General features: G+C 58.7%; 1 protein-coding gene across 2 annotated transcripts; it reads right to left on the bottom strand.

Moving 5' to 3' along the window:
* Positions 1-589: 589 nt before the first annotated feature.
* On the bottom strand, positions 590-23,274 carry KRT80 (keratin 80). Of its 2 annotated transcripts, none has more exons than XM_030322943.2 (9): positions 22,674-23,274; positions 16,595-16,803; positions 11,941-12,001; positions 11,583-11,678; positions 4,655-4,819; positions 4,078-4,203; positions 3,183-3,403; positions 2,658-2,713; positions 590-2,520 (listed from the first exon to the last, which is right to left on the bottom strand). In XM_030322943.2, the coding sequence occupies exons 1-9, from the start codon at positions 23,106-23,108 to the stop codon at positions 2,396-2,398; spliced, it is 1,494 nt and encodes a 497-aa protein (XP_030178803.1). In that variant the 5' UTR covers positions 23,109-23,274; the 3' UTR covers positions 590-2,395. The 2 variants fall into 2 exon arrangements, with proteins under 2 accessions (XP_030178803.1, XP_030178804.1); XM_030322944.2 differs by having other exon boundaries at positions 597-2,555.
* Positions 23,275-26,300: the final 3,026 nt, after the last annotated feature.

The raw sequence follows: 26,300 nt of genomic DNA on the forward strand, positions 1-26,300 counted from the left end.
CTCACTTAAAGCCCCTCTTCCTCCAAGAAGCCTGTGCTGATTCACTGGTTCCTTGGACTTCTCACTTGGTTAGGAAGTTCGGGCTGGCTATCTTAGGTAGATAGCTTATCTTTCGACTTGACTGTGAGCTTCCTGAGATGGAGGGGTGGGGAACAATTGTGGGTGCCTTAGTGCAGGGCTGGGCTTGGAGAAGGTCCTTGAATCCTTGTTTGTTGATCTAAAATTTGAATTGACAGGATTAGGCCTGTACCCATCAGAATATATTCTGGGCTGTGCCAACCCCCACAGTCGCGGTGAAGAGCTTGGGGGGAATCCCCCATTGTCTGTGCTTGCTCTGAGGCGGCCACGTGGTGCCTAGACACCTCAGGAGGTGTCGGGAACGTAGGTTGACACTGGGCAAGTCGCATTATAGGGTGGTGGGGCAGGAGACCTTTTTGTGTCCAAGTTTGCATTGGTCTGAAGGTATAATTAAGTCCCTGGACCCCTTTCCCCATAATTGGAGAATCCCCAAAGTCCTGTGGTCAACCTATGTGATCAGTGAGTGACTGGCCAATCCAGAGAGGACAGATCAAAACAGACACACAGCTTTTTCCACGGACAAATCTCAGCATTTTATTCATCCCCTGGAGGGAGAAGGGGGCACTGCCCCGAGATAGTCTGCCAGCCAGCGAGGTGGCTGGGATATGTGTTGTTTATCCAGATAGTAAATATAGCACTGACTATGCAGAAACAGGAAGGGAAGCAATAAGTTAAAAGCCACATAAGTTATGAAAAATAATATATATACTTTATATACCTTGCATCCCCACTGAAGACTTGCTCCCTTGGAAACCAATAAATAGGCAGAGAAAGAGCAGCAATCAGCACCCTTTGGGGACTTCAGGGATGAGTCTATGTCTGAGTTTCCTCCAGCCTGAGAGTCAGTGGCCCTTCAGCGCCCCCCACAGGCTGGAGGACCTTGAGGCCTCGCAGGGGCCTTGGGGGACCATGTCCTGGAAATTGAGATGAAGGAAAGGAAGACTGAGGCTAGCAGTGGAGAGAGGCAAGGGCAGGTAGGGAGAAGGGAGGGAAGGACAGAGGGTGGCTCGTGGACCCGGGGGGCTGGAGCTGCCAGGATCCCCCTGTGAGCCCCAGAGGTGAGAGCCAAGGTGAGGAAAGAGAACGCTCCTCCCAACCCTGATCTTCTCTCTGGATGTGGAATTCCTTTTGGTTGTCGCTGGGGTTCCCCCGCCCAATCTGAAGGGCTCAGAAGCTCCCAGACCTGCCTGGACTGTGCCTTCTTCATGGCCCCACTGTAGGCAGGGGAGTGGGCATGGTGGGAGGAGGGGGCTCTCACCCCACAGGTGCGGGGGTGTTCCTGGGCCCCTCAGTGATACAAAGGAGGGAAGGGTCAATCTGATCGGCCTGATGGAGAGAACAGAGACCCCGAGAGGTGGGATTCATGGGAAATGGCCCAGGGTTACATGTTAGGGGTGGGCCTAGGGGTGGGTCTCCAGGGCCTGGCACACCAGGGCCAAGTTCCAGGCTTGGAAACACCTAGGCGGGAGATGGGGGTGCAGAGAGCTTGGATCCTGGGCAGGATGGTGAACCACAGGATGTCAGGGAGGAGAGGGGAGGGCCACATTCTCCTGCTTGGTCCCAGGCTGCCATCGGGCTTCCCTCTTGCGGGGGGTTTATCATGGCAAGAATAGCTTCTGGAGAAGGAGCCGGGAGCTGGCTGGGCAGCCTGTCCAGTTCTGACTGGACCCACAGGAGGAGGGAAGAGGCACAGGTGTCTGGGCTGACCCCCGGGCGCAGGGCCCACACACCTGGGGAACTTCCTCCTTTCACTCCCTAATACTGTCAGGTCTCTGGGGGGCCCGGGGGTGCTCAGCACCCAGGAACGCCAGATGTGGGGAGGGTGCCCAAACAGTCCTCACCAGCCCCTGATTCATGGCTGGCTGGGGCTGGGTGAGCGAGGGCACCCGCCTCAGTCCTGGGGCAAAGGCAAGGCAAGGCTTGAGATGCGAGTTTAGGGCAAGGGTTGGGCGAAAGGGCCAAAGATTCCTCGGTCAGAGTCCTCTGTTTGGGGAGGAGCCTCAGAAGAGCAAGGAGCTGGTGATAAAACTGACCCCTGATACCAGTTTACCCAGTTGGGAAAACCTCCGGCCAGGAGGTTGGAAGGGTAGGACTGCAATACCGAGATGGAGTGGAGTGATTCCCAAGAGCCGGCCACAGTCCTGTGCCACCCCAGGCAGCCCACAAAAAAGCAGGCCCTGCTGTGAACCCTTCTCCGTTCGTTCAGAGTCAGGTTTGCCTCCCCTCCCAACCTAGAGGCTCCAAGCTGCTTTCTTGGGCCTAGCTTAAGTCCCTCCTGCTGCAGGGGGGTGACTTGGGCTCCTGGGGTCCAGCTGCCTTACTCTGAGGCCTCCGACTCCTGCGAGAGGAACTTCTCAGACATTTCGGTGATTTGGATCACAGGGCCTTTTCTGTTCTTCTTTATCCGGGAGGGGGCTCTTGAAAGGCCAGACTTGGAGGCAGCTACAGGGAACATAAGGGGTGGGGCAGGGAAGGGGCTGGAGGTTTGGGAGCCACTTAAAATGATGCTTTTAGGGTCGTGACTCCCCCCCCCACGTGTCCCCTTCCCCACCAGGGGTTCCTAGGGCAAGTGGACTCACCGGTTCTGGATCTGGACTGCACAACGCTGACCATGGCGGTAGAAGGCAAGTCCATCCTGGGGGAGGAGGGAAATGGTAGGATGTGAAGGGGGCCTGTGGCTTAAGCCCCCCTGGGCCTGGGGCCCTGGGGAGTGGCAGGTGGAGGGCAATTCTTGGGCTGTTATTCGCAGTCCTGGGCTGGCCTGCTGTGTGGCCCTGGCTAGCCAGTTTGTCCTCTCTGGGCCTCTGTTTCCTCTCCCTTGCCTAAGTACCTAACATTTACTGAGCACTTAATTACGACAGACATTTGCATGCAGAATCGTTATCAATCCTCCCCACCGCAGGCTGTGTTACGGTCAGTTCCTTTTCCAGATAAGGAAACAGGATTTAACGAACGGGCCAAGGTCCCAGTTTGTAAGTGGCTGAGCCAGGACACGACCCCAGGTCTTCCCGGCTCACGTGTCCTGCTGGAAGGGGAGGCTGGCTTTGCGTGGGACCCGTGTCCAGTCCGTCCTGCAGCCCCACCCCGCCAGCCCCAGCCCTCACCTGCACTCCTCGCCCTCCACCAGCTTGCGGTAGGTGGCGATCTCGATGTCCAGGGCCAGCTTGGTGTTCATGAGCTCCTGGTACTCCCGCAGCTGCCGGGCCATGTCCTTCTTGGCCTGGTGCAGGGCGGCCTCCAGCTCGGCCAGTTTGGCTTTGGCGTCCTGGAAGGCCAGCTCCCCCTGCTCCTCGGCCACCTTGATGTTCTCCTCCAGTTTCAGGCACTGCAGCCAGGACGACAGAGGGAAGGGGTTAGTGAGCACTGGGCGGGAGGAGAGAGTGGGCCGGGAGCCCACCTCTGTCCAAGGGGGAGGTATGCACGGCAGGGAGGGCTATGCAGCGGTTTATTCTTGGGTGTGGTGCCGGGTTGCCCTGAGGCAAGAGGGAGGCCAGTGAGACCTAAGGAGACCCTTTCCGGAGGCCACGAGAGAGGGAAGTTCTGCAGCCTCCCCCCCCCCCCCCCCCCCCCCCCCCCCCCCCCCCCCCCCCCCGCCACCCCGGGAGCCGGTCTCAGCTGTCTTGAGAGGGCAGCACTTGCTCTAAGGCTTGTCCTGGTTGGACGCTGGGCTCGGGCGTCCGCTCTCTTCTCTGTATCATTGGCCAGAGGCCTGGGAGGGAGGAGGTGGGTTCTGGGTATTTGTGCTGGTGCTCTGCACCGTTCCCACGGCGCTGGCCAGTTTACAGAGCACCTTTACATGCAATACTCACGTGATCCTCACAGCCATCTTAGGACAGGTGAGGAAACTGAGGCACAGAGTTGCTAAGTGACCTGCCCAGGGCTTTGCATGCCCTCAGCATGTGAGTGTGTGTCTGCGTGTGTCCGTGCGTGAGGGTGAGAGAGTGTGTGCCCCTGCACTCCTCCCTGCCTCACCTCCAGGAGGGGCCTCAAGATACTCACATGGCTCTTGATGGAGAGGATCTGGGATCGAAGCTTCTGGATGCGCACGTTGAGGTCAGCGATCTCGCTGCGGCTGCTCTGGAGGCTGTTCCCAAACTCAGCTGAGCAGGCGGCTCGCTCCTCCAGCTGGAGGGCGCGGAGGAGGTGGCAGTGAGGGGCAGCTCACTGCATCCCTCCCTGTGCCCTTGCCCTTGCCCCTTGCTGCTCCCTTTCTCTCTTACCAGCGCCCCCCTCCCCAGCTCCACTTCCTCTGCAGCCACCACTCCCAGGCCAGCCTCGCCCTCCTACCCCCTCCACGCCTGACTCTGGCTGGACCCACCCCTGGCCTGGTGTTACTGGGTGGCTTCTGGAGGGCGTCGACCGTGACCTGTCCCCCAGAGCATCAGCTCTCGGCCGGCAGTGCTGGAGTGCTGGAGTGCTGGGCTCTCACATTGTCCACACCTGCCCGTGAACCGGCTGTGCCGCCTCTGTGCTCCCCACGCCGCCCTGTGCTCCCCACCTCCCTCTCACAGACTGTCAGCGCACAGAGCTGATGGTGACTTCAGCCCCTCCCCGCCCGGCTCAGTCAGCCCCGCACCTGTCTCCGGGAGTACGCCTCGGCTTCCTCCAGGCTGCGGGCCGCGATGGCATCATACTGGACCTTCACCTCCTCCACGATGCCGCTCAGGTCAATGTGGCAGCGGCTGTCCATGCCCACGGTCACCGACACGTCCTTCACTTGGGCTGTCAGGTCCTTCAGCTCCTGGCCGGGCACAGACGTGGGGGCTCAGGGCTGGTGGAGGTGGACCACACCCGAAGCCAGCCATAGTCCCCCGTGGTCCCTGTGTCCCCAGGGTGAGTGGAGAGTGACGCTCTGTGCCTCCCAGAGGGATGACCCAGTGATGGGCGCCTCTCGGCCACTTGCCCCCAGCTCCGGCTCTTGGGAAGCAGCTCGCTGCCCCTGCTCACCCAGTATCGCCTCCCTCTCTGGGTAGAGGGGACAGGGCAGTGAGGGACCCCTGGCTCCAGAGGCTCATCCTGAAAGCCTATTTCTCTTCAGTGTCCCCACCTCTCCCAGGGTGGGACACTTTGCTCCTGGCTGATGGGGCAAAGGCCTGGGATGCCTGGTGGGGGGGCTGTGGCCCCTCTACTCTGTCATGGCTCAATGGTAATGCAGCCTGGCCTCCCCCTCTGGATGGGAGCTCCCCGAGGGCCTGGGGAGCCACTGCCCTCTCTGTTCCCCGCCCCCCACATCTGGAAGTGAACACTGTTTGTTGAATAAGTATTGGAATGGGAGCCCGTGAATGAAGAGAGGCGGGAATGGGGCTGGAGGCTGACAAAACTGTCCTCCTTGCTCCCCTGCCAGGGGCAGAGGCCAAGGTGACTTCAGAGTCACCCCAGAGACTTGCCACGACCTGCCCCCTCCCCAATCTGGCTGAGGAGCTTGTCCACAACAACACAATTTAGCCTCGATATTTTCATTTTCTCCCCATCTTTTAGGGTCCTTCTTTCTTCCTCCTCTCTGTCCTTTCCTCTGCTTCGAAAATGCCAGCCCGGCACGGTTGGTTGAGCGTCGGACTCTTGATTTCGGCTCAGGTCAGGTCATGATCTCACGGTTCGTGGGACTGAGCCCCACCGTCGGGCTCCACGCTGAACGTGGAGCCTGCTTGGGATTCTCTCTCTCCCTCTGCCCTTGCTCCCTCACTTTGTCAGAGAAGAGAAAAAAAAAGGAAACGCCAGCCCACATCTTCAGAGACCCCTGGAAGCGGTAACACCTCTCGGGGGGCTTATTACGGGCCAGGCTGTGCGCTAAGTGCCTTCCAGACCTCACATTTCATCCTCGCCAGGCTGGCCAGGCTGGCCAGATCACAGACAGGAAAGAGAATGCGGCACAGAGAGGTTATGGAGACAGCCGTGGGTGCAGACCGCCTTCCAAGAGCCCTTGCTGCTCTAGCTAAGCTCCCCTAGAGAGGCAGGCAGGGACAGGGGCGGAAGCCGGTCTATCTTTCTAGCCCCAGGCTGCAGCCTGACAGCTTCCGGCCTGAGTGCTCAGGGGTACATAGAGAGAGGCAGGTGGGGACAGGGGTCTTCATAAGGGGCTGCAAGGTGTCACCTTTCAGGCCCTGGGCCACCTCCCCTGGAGGTGCGGAACAACCCAGGCCTGGGCAGGGCTGGTGCGGGAAGGAGGAGCGAGGGTCCGTGGCCAGCATTGTACAGACAGAGTGAGTCAGGTGGCAGGGAGGGGGGCGGGCCCCCTGGGAGGCAGGGGTGGGGCTCACTTGGGGGGAGGGAGGGCGTGGGGCACAGACGGCACTATTACTCCTACTGGCATTCACAGTTCACCCTTGACCTTTGCCTCAGTCAGCAAATTTTGGTCCCTGTTCCCATTTTTCTGAGATATATATATTCCCTCTCTCTGTCTTGCTTGCTTGTTTGAATCAGGATCCAAAGAAGGTCCCTCTAGTGCAATTGGGCCATATGTCTCTAAGTCTCTCTTATTCTATAGATACCCTTCCAACTTTCGCTCTTCCTCTCTCTCTCTCTTTTGCTATTTTTCTTATTTAAATAAAAATTTTTAAGTTTACTTACTTTTATTGAGAGAGAGACAGAGAGAGCAAGTGGGGGAGGGGCAGAGAAAGAGAGAATCCCGAGCAGGTTCCACACTGTCAGCACGGAACCTGGCGTGGGGCCCGAACTCACGAACCATGAGATCATGAGCTGAAACCTAGAATCGGACACTTGGCCGACTGAGCCACCCAGTCGCCTCGCTATTCTTATTGAAAACACTGGGTTGCTTGCCTTGTAGTGAGCCCCGCAGTCTGGATTTTACTGATTGCTCCATGTGCTGGTGTTAAACCCGCTCCCGTGCCCCCTGCATTTCCTGAAAACTGGCAGTTGGTGAGGCCTGCTTGGATCCACGTTCAGTTTTTGTCTCGTGACCATATTCTGACCTTCGTTGCTGACTTCGGGCCCCCTCCTGAGCCTCGGTCTGTCTTTATGCACAGAGAGGTTGGAGGCCAGAGGAGGAAGGCACCCCCCGGCCCTGTCTGCTGGCTGCCCAACCTCACCCGCCGGTTTCCCGGGGGACAAGGAACGTGCAGAAGGAAGCTTAAGGCAGTGGTGGGTGTACAGAAGGCCCGCTGGGGGCAACCTGTCCCCATCCCGGAGCTGGCAGGACCCTGAGCCTGGTGGCCAGCTGCCCCTTGAAGTCTCCTGATGAAGGATTTTCATTGCTCTTCAAATGCACTTAACAAAGATCTCTGGGCAAAAGCAGGGGGAAGCCCCACCCCTTTGTCAGAATAAGCTTGATGGTCCCTACAGACCCATGTCCCACCTCTGCTGTTCCCAGGTCACCACTGGAGGCTGACATTGCCCACCTGGAACCAGTATCCCAGCCAGGGCTTGGCTGTGGATGGTTTTGGGAATGCAGCTTTGGGGCTTCCTTGGTCAACACGTTGCGGGGGGGGGGGGGGGGGCGGGCAGCGGGCATAGGAAGTTTCACGTAAAGCCCTCTAGCCCAGGCAGGAGCTGGCCCTTGTCACGGGCCAGGAAAAGGCCAGGGCACTGTCAGGACGCACTGTCGGGAGGGAGGGAGAAGGGATCGGCAAAACAGAGCCGATGGCGCAGACTCAGTCCCTTTCTGGAAAGAGGCAGAGTAAGCATGAGCTCGGTAAACAGAAGTAGGAAACGGAGGGTGCAGAACATCTGTAGACCTGTTCCGACACGCTGGGCCCTGCTGGGCTGCAGAGGACCTAACAATGCAGGCTGTGTGCAGGCAGCCGCCATGGGATGGGCCCTACAGAGCATGTGCACCTCCAAGTTGGCAACAAATGAGCCAGTGTGCAGTTTAGAGCTTCTCTTCGGAGCCAGAGCCAGAGGAGACCGCCACGTGCGTGACGACCCTCTTTGTGGTTCCCGCGTCAGGGGAGGCGGTGACTCTGCGGGGGTAATTGACTGCCGCTCAGTAAAATACAGTGCTTAATGGCACTGGGCTCTGAACGCTGCCACCTCTTGCTAGCTGTGCGATCCTGGCCAGGTTTTTTAAAACCTCTCTGAGGGGCGCCTGGGTGGTGCAGTCGGTTAAGCGTCCGACTTCAGCCAGGTCACGATCTCGCGGTCCGGGAGTTCGAGCCCCGCGTCAGGCTCTGGGCTGATGGCTCAGAGCCTGGAGCCTGCTTCTGATTCTGTGTCTCCCTCTCTCTCTGCCCCTCCCCCGTTCATGCTCTGTCTCTCTCTGTCCCAAAAATAAATAAACGTTGAAAAAAAAAAATAAAACCTCTCTGAGCCTCCATGTTCTCATCTGTAAAATGGGTGTAATTGTAGAACCGAAACCAGCTAACATTTAATATTTACCATATACCAGATACTGTTCTGACTGCTTTAGCATATATATATATATATATATGTGAGTTTTAAATGTTCATTTATTTTTGATAGAGAGAGAGAGAAAGAGAGAGAGTGTGAGCAGGGGAGGGGCAGAGAGAGAGGGAGACACAGAATCTGAAGCAGGCTCCAGGCTCGGAGCTGTCAGCATAGAGCCCGACGCGGGGCTCGAACTCACAAACCGCGAGATCACGACCTGAGCTGAAGTCGGCGCTTAACCGACTGAGACACCCAGGCGCCCCTGCTTTAGCGTATAGTAACAAAATAGATCCTCACAACAGGCCAGTAAGCTAGGCTCTATTATTTTCCCATTTTATAGATAGGGAAATTGGGGTCTAGAGAGAGATAAAAGAACGTGCTGGAGCTCACATAATTACTGAGCCAGGATTCAAATCCAAGCTGCTCTAGAGTTTGTGCTCTCTTAATCATCATGCCTACCTTTATAGGGTTGCTGTGAGGAGTGAATGAGATTACACCTGGAAAGCACTTAGCACAGTGCCTGGGATATAGTAGGTACTCAATAAACAGTAGCTAACCATACTGTTGTTGTGATAGGTGATGAAACCGGGGTGAAATGTCCGGAGGCAAAGCAGCCTATATTCCTGGAGCAGCCTCCCTGGCACTATGAAGGCAGGCAGGCACCAAATCAACTTAGACCCATCAGGCTCTCTTTGTCGGCATTTTAGGAGGGGCGCCTGCCTGCAGGGGGTTGTCAGTAGATCCCTCGGCTAATCTCCCCGGAGGTGAGGGGCAGAGGGCTGCCCAGGCAGCTGCAGTGTATAGATGAGGCCCAGAGAAGCCCCTGGTCATCCGCTTTTGAGGCTTCCTGGCCTGTGTGTGTGTGTGTGTGTGTGTGTGTGTGTGTGTTGGGAGAGGGAAGGCCTGTTTTCTGAAATGCAGAGGTGGGCTACATAGCCACGCTTTTTTTTTTTTTTTTTTTGCATTTATTTATTTTTGAGAGACAGAGAGAGACAGCGTGAGCAGGGGAGGGGCAGAGAGAGAGGGAGACACAGAATCGGAAGCAAGCTCCAGGCTCCAGGCTGTCAGCACAGAGCCCGATGCGGGGCTCGAACCCACGAACGGTGAGATCATGACCTGGGCCGAAGTCGGACCCTTAACCGACTGAACCACCCAGGCGCCCCTGTAGCCGTGCTTTGCTGATCTGGTGTCTGCTCAAAGTCAAAACTCTCTGGCCCCTGAGCCAGCTGTGGCTGGCACCTCCCTTTGCTTAGACCTGCCTGGCCCCTTGGGGTAGCCACTAGCCACGTGTGGTAGCCCGCCCTTGAAATGTGGCTAGTCAGAACGGAGATGAGCTGTTGCATGAGAAAGAGAATGTAAAACAGCCTCTTACTTTTTTGTATCGATTACATGCTGAATAATCACATTGTGGATATACGGGGCCGAATGAATCGTATTATTAAAATTAATTTTTTCCGCTTCTTTTTTTTTAAATGTGGCTACTGGAAAAACAATCACATACGTGGCTCGCGTTCTATTTCTGTGAGTGCCAGCTTAGAGGCCCACGGGCGTGGGGAGAGTTTGGAGCGCAGGGTCAGTGTTGCCTTCTTAGCCTGCGGCAGTCCGTGGACACGCAGACGTTACTACCCGACGCCGACTAGGCACCTCGCGCTAACAATTGCCATGCGCACTGAGCACCCCCGTGTGCACGGCGGTCTCGTGACGGCACAGGCCAGACCCCTCCCCTCTCTGTACCACCCCTCCCAGTGCCCCCCCGGGAGCCGCCCGGCGCTCTTAGAATGAGCTCCAAACTCCGACTCGGGGGCCGAGCCCCCGTGTGAGCCGACCCCTGCCCGCTCCGTCCTAGCCACAGCCACTTCTCCCTCTCCCCTTCCTCACCAGACCCCTCGTGCCTTCGGTGCTTTACATAGATCTTCTGCACAAACCCACTGAGCTCTCCCCTGGGCCGGACCTCCCCAGCGGGGGCCTTCGCTCACTCACACCTCGGCTGAGACCCCGCCCCCCCCCATCCTTGACCTTCCCCTCCCTCTCCTGCACTACCACATCTGGCTTTCTGCAGCCTGGCACTTTTCACCCTCCCAAACGATCTCGCTCACATGTTCGTTCACTGGCGCATTACCTGTCCCCTCTTAGCTCTCAGGTAGCCCCCGAGAGCGTGGACTTTGCCCATCGTGCCCACTGCTGTGATATCGGTGCTAGGGGCCCGGCAGGCTTGCCATCGCCATTTGTTACCTGGATGACTGCATTGAATAATCAGCACAACCTTATGGGCCCCGTGTTATGACTCAGCCCATTTTACAGATGAAAAAACTGAGGCAGAGGGAGGAGAAATAATTTGCCCAAAGGCACGGGAATGGGGGGTAAAAATGAAGAGTCAGGATTTGGGGTCCAAGAGCTGCTAAATCCAAATGGAGCATGGACCAAGAAGGTGGGTGGGTGTGCCTCTGGCAACGCCCAGGTGTATTCCTAGTCATGGGCCGGGCTCATGGGCTGGGCAGGTGGGGAGGAGAACATCTGTCCCAGAGGACGCCCTGGAGGCAGAGTGGCGCGGACGGGCCGGCGTCCCCGGCCAGCAGCAGGGCCCATCTGCTGACCGCACTGGCCGTGCCCTCGGCCTTGCGGGGCCGTTTTCCCCCCAGGCTCAGCTGAGGACTTTGGGACAAATCAGAAGGGATCTGGAGGCTCCCCTGTCTGCATTTCCTGGGTCATTTTTGTTCCGGCAGAAGCTAGCGTTGTCTGGGAACCAAAGAACCTGACTATAGGTCTTCTCTGCCTCAGCCCAAAACAGGGGAGGGGGAAGTGCGTGCCTCTCAGACCTGGGCCTGGGCGTGCCCGCCATTTAGGCTGCAGCGATGGGAAGAGATCAGTTCTGTAAGGACAGCTGGTCAAGGCCCCCTGGTTCTCTGCCCCTAAGGCCACTTCCCAACCCTTGCCTGGATGCACCGGTCCCCCACATGCCCTCCGCACACCAGCACACTCCAAGGAACAGGTTCTCCTTGAGAGAGAGGCCTCTTGGGAACCTGCCTGTGCTCCACGAAATGAGTGATGTGGGGACACGTGGGATTATTGACCGCAGTGCAGGAAGGGGTTGAGGAAATTGTTGCTGGCCGCCCTTCCCTCCCCCGAGCTCTTGGCTCGGTGGGACACCGGCCCCCTTTCCTCACCTGCTCGTAGATGTTTCTCATCAGCTCCACGAAGCTCTGCAAGCCTTTTAATTTGGTCTCCAGTTCGGTCCGCCGGAGACACTCCGCATCCAGGTCCTGAGGGTGGGAGCAGTGGTGAGTGATGCGGGAGGGCGGCGTCCCAGGGCGAGAGAGGGGTGCCCATCCTGAGGGAGCTGGGGGTGGTTCCCAGGGGGGCCCTGGCTCAGTGCCGGGGAGAAGCAGCAGGGTGAGGACAGATATCGGTGTCTGTCTATGGTCCCGGGACTCAAGCCTCTGAGGGCTTTGCTGGGGGATCCTCAGGGGATAAGGGCGGAGGGTCCACGGGGAAGGAGCCCCTGGGACGTGCAGCGTAGGCTACCTTCTTCAGCTGGACGAAGGTGAACTCCATGTCTGTGCGCTTGGAGATCTCGTCCTCATACCTGGGATGAGGGTGGGGGGGGGGGCGAGGCAGCGGCAGAGAGAGAAAGAGAGAGAGAGAGAGAGGCCGTTTAGCCGCATGTGGCAGGAAGGGGGACGATGAACTCTCCTCAGTGGGGCTCAGGGCCTCTGCTGTCCCATTCGGTGCCTTGTGTCAATTGGAAAAAAAAGCGGCCCTTGCCTCAGGTGGATGTAGCCCCTCATCTTCTGTGACACATCCCTTCTAGGCCCATGACACGTGGTGCGGGCTCCGGGGAGGCAGGCACATCTGCTCCCCATTCTCGCGCTCCTTCCAGATGATCAGCCACTCCTCTCCTGGGGGCATCTGTCCCCCTTCCCGGCTCTTCCTCATATCCGCCTCCTTCAGGAAGCCTCTCTGGATTGCACAGCACCCTTTCATCCTAACTTTGTTCTCTCCTCTTTTCCCTATCTCCTCCCCCCAAGAACCTCCATTTCCAGCAAGCTGTGCCTTCGGTCAAGTCTGCTCCAAGATGCCCGCTCACCGCTCACCCTCTCCCTCCACCTCGTCTGCTTTGCTCGCTGGTAGGACACCATTCCATCATGGTCCCTCTGGAGGGGAGAGTGTGGACATTGTGGCCAGAGGGACCCACAGTGTGCTCTTGGGCAGGTGAAGCCCTCCTTCCTCGGCTCGCCTGTCTATCAGGGGTGGGGTTGCATGTGTGTGCACGTGTGGGGATTGGACCAAGCCCACCCCTGATGCATGACAGATATTGCAGAGTCAGAACTCAACGCAGGTGGGTTCTCTCTCTTCTTAGATTTGTCTCCTCCTTACTCAGGCCCACCTTGTGTTTGGAATAAGAACGTTGCTGGATGGGAGACGGGATCTCTGGGTCACTGATCTTAACCTCTGCCTCTAATCTTGGCCCCTGGGGCTGAGGGTGATGGGTGGATGTGGGGATTCTGAGCTTCCTGTTTTCTTCCCTCCTCCCCAGGGAATGCCTGAATCACTGGCGGCTCTAATTACAGCCGCCCGCCTTCCCAGGTCCCTGACCTCACGGAGGCAGCGTCACCCATTGCCCACAGCAGCTGGCTGGAACGGCCCCCTCTTTTCCACCAGCCTCCCTGAGAAACCTAGGGGAGTGGACCCAAGCCGACAAGAGCCCACTGGGCATGGGGTCTCTGAAACTCTGTGTGCTGAGCACACACCGGCTCCCCGGCCACTGCCCTGGCTTCCGAGAGTCTGTCTGCAGGGGGGCTCTTAGGATGCAGGTCGTGGGGGTGGGGAGGAGGGTGGGCCAGGGAGACAGGCCTGCAGTCTGGGACCCAGCAGAGCCCGGGAAGCCCGGGAAGTTTACTTGCACTCTTTCCTGTGCAAGCGGGCTCCAGAGCCACACTACTGGGGCTCAGATCCTGGCTCCTCGCTCCCTAGCCACGTGACCTTGAAGAAGCTGCTTGCGCGCCTCGGTCATGATAATTGTGATGTCACGAGGGTTATATAAGTTAATACATGGAGTGTTTACAAAGTGCACCGTACCTGCTAAAGCTATTATTATTACCGGAGCTCTGCTCTATCTAACGCCAGGCCCCGGCCTCCAACCCTTCTGCCTCGGCCTCTAGCATTTCTGGAGAGAAACTGTGGGAGGCCTCTTTGCAGAGGGAGTGTGGGTGGTTCTCTGCACTTCCTTCCCAGACTTCCCACTGGAAATTTGGTGACCGCTGAGGAAGTCCCAAGCTGAGAAGCCCCTCATTGACTGGCCCTCTCCGCATAAGCCCAGTGCTCAAGGCTCTCTCCCTCTCTCCTCCCATCTGGATAGCAGAGTTCTGCCTGCCTGGGGGACAGGACCGTGGGGAGAGCTGTCCAGTGGGGGTTCTCTGAGGTGTCAAACCTCCTCCTTACTCCTCACTGCCCTTTCCATCCTTTTGTATAGGCTTCCCTCCTCCCTCTTCACCAACTCCATTGGATTTCAGCCCTAGTTCACCTCCTCAACCAGATGCTTTTGTGCAGTGAACCTCTTGCACAATTGTACATGGTACCCCTGAGTCACTTGCTGTGTGGCCTTGGGCAAGTGGTTTCCCAAGAGGCTTTGCCCGGCCCCTGCTTCATCCTTAATAAATAGAAGAGTTAGCTAGCTGATCCTTGGGGTCCTGGCTACATCAAAGCTTTTGGAAGTCTCTATCCTCATGGAGACTTGGGTAAATGCCATCTCCCCCGCTGCACTCCCAATCCCCTGCCAGGCTGCCAGCCACCAATTCCCAAACCCCTTCTCAGCCCTTTCCAGCTTGTCACACCCACCCCGGCACCCGCACCCCCCCCTCCCCCCAACTTGTTTATTTCCAGAAGTGAAGCTGATCTCATCGGCCTTATAGAGGCAGGGCACACCCCTCCTTGTTAGGGCTTGGCCTGGCATCTCCTGGCTCCTGGGGGCCCCCGGGCTCTGCACAGCCAGGCTGGAGCTTCCCTGGCTCTGGCCTGTGGATCCGGAGAAGCCCTCCAAACTCATCTTCCTCAACCCTGGTGGGTTCCCTACCCAGAGAGGGGAAGAGAGGCCCTGAGCCCAAACAGCAAGCTCAGGTAGCAGATGGAAGGCAGGCAGCGGGCCAAACGAGGAGGCTGAGCCAGATTAAAACAACAAGTAGTGTTTGTACAGAACTTCCACTTACAAAGTGCCTCCATGGATGCGATCTGGCTGGGCTCACAGGAGCAGGCCTTGTACCGCAGCTGGCTGGGGTTAGACATGGGACTTAGCATGCATGGCTGTGTGACTGAGGACAACTCCCTGCCCTCTCTGGGCCTGTGTTTCCTTCCCCATGAAGGGAAGATCCAAGGCCCCCATCCGGCCATTCTCTGATTCTCTGGGGGCCAAAGACTGGCTAGATATCAGTGAATAGAGTCTTGGGTTCTGGTATGCCGACCCTGTTCTCCTCATCATGGTCAGATATTGAAGCCAGGCAGCCCAGAATGGGCAGTGAGGGTTTCTATGGGTTTCCATAGGAACTGGTAGGGCAGGGCTGGGGATAGGTGGCCCCTAGGCCACAAAGGGGCTCAACCATGAGGATGAGCCCTGGCCAGGCCTGCAGATCATGCCCGTTGGCCAGAAAGTTCCATCTAGATTGATAGATGAGGAAATTGAGGCCTCTAGAATGGGGAGAGCTTCCCATGTGAGCATCTCCTCTGAATATGGCTTGAGCAGGGGAGGTCACACGGAGAGGTGGTGGGAGAGCTGAGCCACAGTCCAGACCCCTGGACTCCCGATAGGGCGCTCTATGCTCTAGCCCCACCTGGCTGGCTTCTCCCAAGACTGCAGGCCTCGCCTTGGGTTGGCAAGGCTTTGGGGCTGGGCCAAGTGCTGGAGGAGGTGAGGGGAGGGGTTCAGGAGCCTCCCGCCCCACCCCCCCCTCCTCCAGAGGAGACCAGACTACAGGAAGGGGCACTTGTCTGCTCTGTCTCAGCCTCCCTCATCCTGGAATCCCTGCCCACTATCTGGTCAAAGATGTCACCTCCCCTCTGAGTTACCCAAGCGCCTGGTCTGCCTTTCCAGACTGCCCAGTTCGGTTCAGCAAACCTGTGTCAAGGTCACTACCGTGTGAGGGCCACTTCAGCCTTCTAGGGGACAGAAGACTTGGCCTGTCTGGCTGCCGGGCACCATGATGAGCCCCCTGCTTTCTCACACCAGGCTCAGGCTGGTTCAGCATCACCATCACCCCTCCAGACAGGGGGAAATGAGGTGTGGACGTTAAGCAACTTGCCCGCGGTCGCGGACCTAGTGAGGGGATGGAGGCAAAGAGGGAGCCCCTTTCGGTCCATAAGCGTCTTGCAGGCTGGGGCTGGGGCTCCCTCGTCTCTTGAGATCTCAAGGTGACCACTGAGGTCAGGCACGTGTCACCTACAGGGGATTGTTTCTTTTTTTTTTTAATTTTTTTTAACGTTTTATTTATTTTTGAGACAGGGAGAGACAGAGCATGAACAGGGGAGGGTCAGAGAGAGGGAGACACAGAATCTGAAACAGGCTCCAGGCTCTGAGCTGTCAGCACAGAGCCCGCTGTGGGGCTCGAACTCACGGACCGTGAGATCATGACCTGAGCTGAAGTCGGCTGCTTAACCGACTGAGCCACCCAGGCGCCCCGGGGATTGTTTCTTTATTCCACCAAACCCCGCCGTGTCTGCCTCCTGCCTGCACCTGCTTCCCTTTCCAGCCCCCACCGAGATCGAATTTCCAAACCGTATCCCAGGCAGGAGCCCATCTGTCCCTCTAGCTGGTGACCACTTCCCATTGCCAGTGGGATGTGTGGGCGAGAGCGAGCGTGTTTACGGGCAGAAGAGGAGGGGATAGGGGACGGGGGCTGCGATGGTGCCCGGGTGCTTAGCTGTCAGCCAGTGCAAGACTGACTCTGTTGCATGGCCACCGTTTGGAAAGGTTGCTGTGGGTTCACTGTCATATCCTCCCGATATTTAGAATGCTGGCTGCCATATAGTACGTCCTCGGTCAGTCAGTCAGTCTTAGGAAGGGAATGTTCTTCAAGGAAGTCTTCTCTTTTCGTGGCTTGGTGCCCTGGCCCTTGCGTCTGAGTGCAGGTTGCCCCCCACCCCCCACCCCATCAGTCCCTGCCCCCGGCCCCTGTAAGGCGCGCCCTACCTGATTCGAAACTCCTCGACTTTCTCCAGCACCTGCAGCAGGTTGGCCTCCAGCTGGGCCCGCTCCTGGCTCACTTTGCGCACTTCGTCTTGCAGCCGGCCCTGGTACTCCTCATAGAGGTGCCCGAAGTCGAAGGTGGCGGAGTCCTGGCCCTGCAGGAAGTGCCAGCGGGTCTCCAGCAGCTGGTTGCGCCGCTCCAGGGCCTGCACCTGGAAGAACAGGGGAGCAGCGGTGTGAGGGTCGGGTGCAGACAGGCTGTGCGCGGGCGCCCAGGGCCAGCTCGCCTGCCCGCATGGGGGCCTCCCTGCACAGTGGTGGCTCATCTGCTCTGTGCTCGCCCCACTCGGCACATTCAGATCACATCTCCACTTACTGATGGTTCCAACAGAAGATGGAGAGATAAGGTGAGGCATCAGAGAGAGGCGGGGCCAATTAGCAAAGATTTCCTAGGGGAGGAGCGGGGTCAGAGAGAGGAGGGAAGGGGCTGAATGTGCCAATGATGTGAGAGGCCCTCCATGCCCGCCTGGGGCTTGGGTGGGAGACCCAGGGAACGTAGGGTGTCAGAGGCCCGTCTGCCGTCCCCCCCCACCCCCCACCTGACAAGCCTAGTCTCATCTTGCCTTGGAAACTCAGCAGGGGAGGGCCTGGTTAGTACTGAAATGCTAATCCTCTCGACAACTTTGGACTTGTAGCCTCTCCAAGCCTCAGTTTCCCCAGCTAGAAGTTGGGGATGCGATGGCCTGCCCTGGCCGTCTCTCGGGGCTATCTGGGAGAGGAAGCCGGGGAGGCGCTTTGGAACAGTCTTACTAGCTAATGTTTCTGCGGCCCCCACTGTGTGCTGGAACCTTGTTCTATGTGCTTGGCATCTTTGCTTCATTAGCAACCTGACGGGCTGGGTACGGTTATCTTCTGCCACACTTCACAGAGAGGTTAAGGTCACAAAATTGGCAAGCGGCAGAGCCAGGTGTGGAATCCAGGCGGTTGGGGTTTAGGATCTTTTACCCCCTACAACATGTGGCCCCCTGTCTGCTGCTGGAGTCGCCGTGGGCCCTGGGACCCACCTGCCTTTCCCGGACTGGTTTCTGCCTCTAGTTGGGGCCAGTTTTGCCAAGAGGGTGACGACTGGGCAGGCTCTGGGCACAGCGGCCTCTCTCAAACCGCCTCCATCCCGCCTCCTTCGTACACTGATGCAGGGCTTCCCGCGGCTCCCACCCCAGCCACCGCGCGCTGTCGGGATCCCTCTTGACTCCTGTCCTTCCCTCCACCCAGTCCAGCCCAGCGCAGCCTGAGGGGGCCCCCGGCTTTCCCCCAGGCTGCCTGTCCTCTCGGGGCTCCAGCTTTTCTCTGCCCCTCCTCTTGCACCATCCCTGCCCCTCCTGTATGCGCTCCCGGCACCCCTCCCGCAGGAAGCCTCACAGCTCAAAAGACGCCCCCCTTCCTTTCCTTACAGGGTTCTCAGGTCATCTGCTCCTTACTTGTCCAGACCTACCACCCTCCCCGTCAGACTGGGAGCCGTCTGGTCCCTTCGTGGGATCCCTACCACTTGGTGCCCACGACAGGGGCAGCGGGGAGAGACGGCAGGGGCCTGGCTCCTGGACAGGCAGGCTGTTGTCACGGGGATGCTGTGATAGATAACCAGCCCGGTGACGTTCCCTCTGACCGCAAGCAGGTAGCTGGCCGCCCCCCTGACCACTGCTGGCACCAGCTCTCAGAATCATAGCTGAAAGAGCCAGAATCATAGCCAGGAGCCTTTTGATCAGCTGGTTTGTGCTTGTCACCTATAAAGAAGGAGGTGAGGGCCCAGGGTGGTCAAGCGACTTGTCCAGGATCACGTGGCGACTTGGTGGTCAAGCTTCCCAGACGGGCCCGTCTGATGCCCCCGCCCACTCTGGACCTTCGTGGACTCCCTGTTTCTTTTGAATTTGGGTGCCGGGTGGGTCCTCCTCTTTCTTTCTGCCCTGCCCACCTTCTTGGGTTTTCTGAGAGACCGTAATACCCTTGAGAAGTCCCCTGTGACATTTGTGTTAGATAACACCAGCTGGGCTACTGGGCCATGGGGCCCAGTAGGCCGTGCCGTCATTTCCTTTCTTAGCTCCCATTTGTTCTGGCAAGTTCTGCCTACAGCCAACCTGAGCCTGCCGTCTGCTGTTGTCACAGCCAAACAGGTGCAGGAGGGACGGAGGCGCAGAAGGTTTCGGTCCTACTCGTGTGTGTGTGTGTGTGTGTGTGTGTGTGTGTGTGTGTGTGGAAGGGATCTCTGGTGGGGGCGCTATTTGCTCACTCCACCTTCCGTCTGTTTTGACAAGCCAGAGCCCTGTGTTTACACTGAGGGTGAGGTGAGAGCAGAGATGTGAGGCTCCTTCCTCCACCCATAAGCAGCAAAACCCCCTTTACACCAGGAAGTCCTTCCTTTAGCCTAACCTCCATTTCCTATGCTTCACTATGAGCCTGCTGGGAGACGCTTGCTGTACATGTGACCAGGCAGGCCAGCCAGAGGCCACTTTTGGTTGTGACAAATGGAGCAGGCTGCCTCCGGAGGGGGGTGGTTTCTCGTTGTCTCAGTGGGAGGGGATGGAAACTCATCCCTCATCCAGAATCTCCCCTGCCCAAAGGCTCCTCCCTTTCTGCCACAAAGACCTAGGGAGGGCCAGGTAACCAGTTAATTGCCCCTAACCTGTCAAGGCTGCTGAGCAGTCACCTCTTACTCCCCTTCCTCCCTATTCTGGATGACCCCCCCTCCCCCCCCCGCCCTTAGATCGCAGGTGACAGCTCTAGGAGAGGCCTCGGAGAGCAAAGCCCTGGTCTGCCTGCGTCCCGTTTTACAGATGAAGACACTGAAGCCCGGCAGCACAGAACTCATTGTGACCCAACTCCACTGCCCGGCTGAGCAGTAGGCCCAGCCAGGGTGGGGAGACACGTCCTGTTGGTAGAGGAACCTGAACAGGCCAGGCTGGGGCTCCCGGCTAGGGGCCTCTGGGGAGGGAGGATTCGGATCCCCAGCTCACGGTCCCAGCGGATGAGCTTACAGAGGTGACTCTGGGGCTGGCAGGTCCTTCTCCCCACATGGGTGGTGGTGGTGGGGAGGTGGGGCTGTCACATCCCCTGCCTTCCAGGCAGCACTGGCTCGTGCCCTTCTGTGTGCAGGCAGGTTGATGGCTCCAGAGGCTTCCAGAGGCCCCACAGGCCTGGGGAAGACATTGTGCCCATGGCTCTGTCTCCAGGCACTTCACCACCCCTCTTAGGTTCCCTCAGGGGTACTACTGGCTGTCCTTTGTCTTGTCCTGTCTCCATCCCCTCTGCTGTCTGCATGTGAGGGTGAGAGTGCCTGGCCGGCTGCCTCTGCTGGCGGTCAGCATGCCTCTCCCTGCCTGCCTCAGCCTCCTCTCCCCCCTGCTGCCTCTGCTCACTCCCCCTCCTCTCTGGGCTGTATCTGTCCCCGTCTTGCTGGGCACAGCTCAGGACACAGAGCACAGAGCAGGAGCAGACACAGAGCAGGAGCAGAGCAGGCAGGGGAATCTGAAGCTCAGAGAGGGCGAGTAGCTTGCTCAAGGAAACAGAGCCTGCAAATGGAAGAAATAACACTGCTCCAGGGACCCCCGGCCGACTCCTGGGGGTCACCCCCCCCATCCTCTTCCTCCTTCTCTTCCTTGGTGCTCTCTGATTTCTCTTGGTGCCTCAGAGGGCCCAGAGGGGATGTAAAGCTGGAGGGTCTCTGCCCGTTCCTGCTCCTTGCCTAGAGCCCCCACCCCTGCATTGGTTATTGGCATCTCGCCGCTGGGCCCATACGTTTCCTTCTAGCCCTGTGCTGTGCTGCTACCCATGAAGCTCTCCTCGCTCCCTCCCTCAGGCTCCTGCCTAGAAGGCACCACCTGGGTTCAAGAGCTCCCTGGGCTGGGCCCATTTATGTGATTTTTTCATTTAACGCACAGAACCCACCTGGCACATGGTAAGTGCTTTATAAATGCTCTTCAAAAATTACCCCATTTGATCCTGACAAGACGACCGCACAGATGTGTACTGAGAAACAGAGAGGTTAAGTAATTTGCCTGAGATTGAACAGCTGGTCAGAGGTGGCACCAGGACTCAAATCCAGAAATGGGGCTTTCCCTTGGGCCCTGGAGGCCTTTACAAGGAGATGGGAAGGGACACGAGCTAACCGACTGAGCTCACAGACCTTCTCTGGGGAGCCGGTGGACCAGCTGGGGCTTTTTGGCCCCAATGATCAGGGTCCCCAAGAGGCTAGCACCCATGGCTCCTTGCGTCCTACCCTGAAGAACATCCATCTCAAGGCCAAGGCTCTCGGGTTGGGAGGCTCCAGTTCTGCTGAAGACCTTAGAGGGCGTCACCCTGGCCCCGGGCACAGGACCCCAACCCTTTGGGCCCCTTCCCTGTGCCTATGTACCTTTCCTGTCCCCATGGCAGAGGCATAAGGTGATATCAGCCCTGGCATTCAGAGAGAAAAGCCACCCATCTGAGCCAAATTACATAGCTCGTGAAGCATTCCTTTTAAGGGATTAGAGCGGGTTTCGAGAGGAGGTGGCTGTGCAGGGACCTGCCTCCCCAGGGTAGCAGGCTGTTTTCCTAGGGCACATGGCCCAGCAGCACGGGACTCTGCACAACCGGCCGGGCGGGGGCCGGGGGAGGGAATGTGCCACCTCAGTGGATGGTTGTCCTTCTCCAGCTGTCGTTTCCCTCCTCATCCACCCCACCCCACCGCAGCCACCCCGGCTGTGGGCACGGGAATGCTGGTCTGGGCACATGAGCTGTGGGGGGAGGGGCGGGGGGGGCGGGAAACAAACCCGAGTCCAGACTGTACACTAGGTGGTCACGTGACCTTGGGCACAGGGCTTAACCTCTGGGCGGCTGTCTCCTCATCTTTACAGCAGGGGACATAGCCGCGGGGGGAGTGTGGCTGTGTGGGCTAAAGGACACATATTTGCAAAGGTCCCGCAGAGAGCTGGGCACAAGCAGGCATTCCATGCCCGTTACTTTCTTCCCTCTGCCCCTCTCCGCGAACGCCCACCTGATGGGGGACACTAGCCACGTGCAGAGGAGCACCGAAGCAGGGAGGCCAAGTGCAGAGAAGGATGGAGGCAGGGGCAGAAGGATGGGGCTCTGGTTTACTGAGCAGGAGGGAGACGTTGAGTTTTCCTCATCTGTAAAATGGGCCTAAAATTATGACTGCATTCATAAGGTTGTCGAGGGAAGTTGAGATAAATCTGTGAAGCCTCCAGCACAGTGGCTGGCCTGTAGTAAGCGGTGAATGCAGCTGTTACTTTTGTGATCATCGTTTCTGGGCAGGGCAGGGGGTGCAGAGCCCAGGGAGGGCTGATCGGGAGAGGTCTCCTGGAGGAGGTGAATGAGGAGTGGGCTTGAGAGGTGGACGGGACTTTCTCAGAGCTCTTGAAGCCCTTGCCCTGAGGCAGAGATGGACAGGAGTGCCCCCGGACCAGCACACCAGCCATGGCAGTCGGGTCTAGGAAGTCTGGGTGCTGGGGACTCACTCCCTCTCTCACGTGGGTGCTGGGGAGGCTTGGCTGCCTGTCTGCTTCTGACTCGCAACACCCAATCTCTGCATTCTTATCTCCTGACATGGTACCTCGGCATCCCTACCCTGAAGCCTCCTTCTGGAGGCCGCACATGCCCCTTTGGCCCTGCTGGCATGTCTCCAGGAGCTGAGCAGGGCCAAGGCCTGGTGTGAAGCATGGACTTGGGGACTTATCTCCTCTGTCCACCTGCCTTGGTGTAGGACGGCCAAGCATGCCTCCATCAGCTGTTCCTATGAGAGGGTATCCTTCTGACCGCACTTAGAGCTCCTCTCTGGTGTCAGTGACCCCAGGCCATGAAGCACAGCATTATCCAGACATCCCTTAGAGCCATCCTGGGGCCTCTTTTTCCCCAGTGCTAGGATAGCTCAGGGGCTTCCCTCACCATCTCTCTGCTCAGACCTAGCTTGCTAGCTCCTCATTGGCTGGGGTCAGGGGTGGGGCAGGATGCTCCAGAAATACAGAGCTCAGCCACCTGCCGAGGTCTGAAGGTCCTTAGTTTTTGGGACCCCCCCCCCCCCACATCTGCTCACCTTGCCAATCAGGGAGGCAAATTTATCGTTGAGGACCTTCATCTCCTCCTTCTCCTGGTTCTTCTGCTGCTGGATGGCTGGGTCCACTTTGAGGTCCAGGGGCACCAGCAGGTTGGAGTTCACGGTTACCTTGGGGATGGTGCCGGCCGGCCCACAGCCCGTGAGGCTGCGGGAGCTGAAGGCTGGCCCGGGGGTTCCGCAGCTGCCCCATCCCGAGGTCCCAGGCCGGGGGCCGCCCGCAGGGGTCACCTCACAGCTGCTAAGGCTGCTGAAGCCAACGACGCAGGAGCGGCAGGCCATCGCGGCCCCCGGGCCCGGGACTCGGGAGGGCACGGGGGTGTGAGTGAGCCTTTGAGGGGTGGCGGGCAGCTGGCTCTGGTCGCAGGCAGGGCAGGCTGGGGACTGAGGAGCAAACACCTGTCCTACAGTGCTCATTAGCTCCGGCAGGGCGGGACGCCTCCCAGCCCGACCAACCTGTTAGATGATGCGATGCTTCCGCCCCTCCCCCGGCACCACGCACCCAGCTCGTCCCAGGGCCTGAGACCTGCCTGCCTGAGGGGGCTGTTCACAGCCGCCCACCCCTCCTCCATGGAGCTGGGGCTGGCTGGGCTGGCTGGCAGGCTGGGTGGGATGGGGTGGCTGCAGGGGAAGGGCAGATTTGAGGAGGAAGGAGAGCGCGGAGAGAGAGAGAGAGAGAGAGAGAGCGCTCCTCTCGCCACAGACCTCACTGCATACCTGAAGGCTGACGTATCTGGGCTCACATACTTCTGGAAAAGATGAGGCAAGCGCGGGCCCTGCGCTCCCTGAGTGTAGGGCAGCCGTTCCGGGCAGCGTGCCATCCTGACACTGGGAAGCAGCACCTTCTTATTTGTTTTCTAACTGCCTGAGAGTCGACCCAGCTTATGGCCTCTTCCTGTCATCCTCCCTCTCTCCCTCCTTCCCTCCTTTGATCTATCGTTTATTGAGCACCTACTGGGACAACTTACTCTTCAGGGGCTGGGGAGGAAACAGATGGCCAAGGCCAAGTGAGGCCTGGGCTCCAGACTCAGCTTGGCTGCCCGCCGCCCCTGTGAGCTCAGGCAGGTCATTTGACTTCTGTGTCGAGGATGAAAATACCACCGCCACGGGAGTCGGTGTATGCACGGAACTCAGCGGAGGGCAGGGCACAATGCCCTCAGTAAATGGTGGCTAAGGCCCAGGGCCTGCCTTCGGGGGGTTGGGTCTAATGGAGGAGATGGCAGGGGTCACATGCAGCTCTTCCTCAAGGGCTGTGGGAATGTGGCCCTGCCTCCCGCCCTTTCTCTCCTCTCCTTTCCTCCGTCCTCCCTTCTCCTTCCCCTGTTTCACCTTCAGAATGAAGTATCTATAGAAAAGATGCCCCATGCTTCCCAGAGAACCTCTGGTGGGGCGGCAGAAAGTTCAGTCAGCCCAGAGTGCCCCCTCCGTGCCACCCTGCTGCAGTTCCAGAGCCCCTGCTCTTTCCCTTCCCGGGTTGCTGGCTCTCTGGGGCCTGCTTTTCCTTCCTGCCTGGCCTGATGGTCCTGGGCACTCTTGCCCTGGCTGGCTGGCCCTGTGTGCCCTCCCTGGGCCTGGCGTACCACTCCGGGGCCGTGGGACCCCAGCAGAGAGAGTGTCTAGGAGAGGCTCAGGGGGTCAGGGGTAGGAGAGCTCTCGGCCCCTCCAGGACTGAAGGAAGAGACGGGCTGGAGATGAGAGCCAGTGCCCGGATGACACGGCCCCGTCCAGGCCTCCCGCCTCCCAGGCCAGACCTCTTTCCCACAGAGTGGGCATTTCTGGCTCACTAGGGCACAGCAATCTGCCCCGAGGCCACGACTATCCTGAGGCTGAGTTCCCAGCTCTGATGTTGGGGGCAGGCCGGCAAGGTACTTCTGGGTGACCGGGTCACTGTGATGGTGTCTGTGTCCCCACTTCTGACACGTGCTGTCCATTCCCCACTCGGCACCCACTGCATGGCCCACCCCGGCCTCCCCGACCTCGTATCCATATGGCATGTGGTCCACCTCAGCAGCCTGCCCTCCCCCACGCTGGCCACCCCTGTGTGCTCTGTGGGGACGGGGGACGCAGGCAGTGGCATGGGGGCTCTGCCAAAATGACAGCCGACATGCCAGGTATGTCCCGAATGCTTCACGCGGATTACCTCCCTGAATCCTCGTGACATTTGAGGTAGAGGAGTTCGTTCTCATCAGCCCCAATTTACAGAGGACGAAACTGAGGCCCAGAGGGGTTCAGCGCCTGTCTAAGGTCACACAACTTGGCAGGGATGGATTTGGGCCCAGACAGGTGGAGTTATGAGCCCTCCCTCTTCTCTTGGCCTCTGGGCCTGGTGACCCCCGGAAAGGGCAGCGTGATAACGAGAGGAAGGGCCTTCTTACTGTGCCTCCTAATTTTCTTTGAGCTGGGTGCTCCAATTCTCAAAAATGCCTCTGCCTGACTTAAGTCTGCTGTTTCTTGCTGACTTGTGCTGACCTCTGTCAGCCTCAGAGCTTTAACAAGGCACAGTTAATGGCCTAGTCCCCGGCTTCCAGGCTGGCCTGGCCGGCCCGTCTCTGGGGCCTGAGCGTTGCATGGCTTTCCTTGGGGGCGGCTGGGCCTCTTGGAGGCATGGAGGGCATGTTGGCCTGGGGCCCTGGCCGGAGGTGGGTGTGGGTCCCGGTGGCCATTGGCCGTCACAGCTCTGGCTGCCAAACAGGAAGAGCAGCGGAAAAAGCTCCAAACAAACAAAACTCCTCCAAACACCCAGCCCCTCCTCCTCCCCTGCCCCTCCCACTTCCAGCTCCAAGCTCCACCCACATCATCCTCTACCTCCACGATGGCATCCTTGGGGTCAACTACACAGTCCCCTGCTTCTCCACCCTTACAGAGGACCCGATGTGACCCTCTCCCGGCCTCCATTCAGAGCCAAACCACCTAGGGGCTCAGGCCTCCCAGGAATCAGGACGCCTGGCAGGGGTTGGGAGAGGGAGGACGGAAGGTGGGCGGAATTTTCATTCTCTCTGGGGATGTTCGGGTACCTGGGCAGTCTCCAAACCCCTCCTGGAGGTACTGACAACAAACTCGTTTCGGGTTTCAGGTGGGGCGCGAGCGTGGGTGACCCCCAGCTGGAGACAGCATCAGGACACTGTGCCTCTGGGGTTCTGGAGGCCGGTCCTGGTTGGTCCTTACATGGTCCAGGGACGGAGATCTCAGTGCCCCTCCCTCCACCCTTGTCTCCCTCCTTCGCCCAGATCTCCTGTAACTGGTGACAGGATGCAATCCTGATCCCCCCCCCCCGGAGGCAGAGAAGTGGGAGGCACGGTCTGGCCAGAGGTGGGGCTTCGGGGGAAGGGGTGGGGGAGGTGTGGGCGGGACTGTCTGAATGTCCGAAAGGCCCCTGAAATCGGTCCCCCAAGAAGCAAAGGGGAGTTTCTCGTTTTCTCTGCTTCTTCCTTTCCTTCTGTTTCTCTATGTCACTCCCTCCCAACCTCTGATCTGTCTCCTTTCTCATCCACCTCTTCTCTCTTGCCTCCCTGTCTACCCATTGCACTCAGAGCATCCTGCCCACTCAGGGCCCGGGCCCAGGGCTCCTTCGCCTCTCGGAGCCCCCGCAGCCTGCCTAGGTGGCCTTGT

Source organism: Lynx canadensis, chromosome B4, assembly GCF_007474595.2.
Source record: "Lynx canadensis isolate LIC74 chromosome B4, mLynCan4.pri.v2, whole genome shotgun sequence".
Lineage (NCBI taxonomy): Eukaryota > Metazoa > Chordata > Mammalia > Carnivora > Felidae > Lynx > Lynx canadensis.

Excerpts from the sequence above, each read along its gene's own strand:
- KRT80 (XM_030322943.2), bottom strand. The coding sequence starts at position 23,108 with ATGAGCACTGTAGGACAGGTGTTTGCTCCTCAGTCCCCAGCCTGCCCT. Across the intron at positions 12,002-16,594 it reads GTCGAGGAGTTTCGAATCAG|GTATGAGGACGAGATCTCCA; the intron begins GTAGGGCGCGCC and ends CCCTCATCCCAG. Across the intron at positions 2,521-2,657 it reads GCAGTCCAGATCCAGAACCG|CTGCCTCCAAGTCTGGCCTT; the intron begins GTGAGTCCACTT and ends TGTTCCCTGTAG.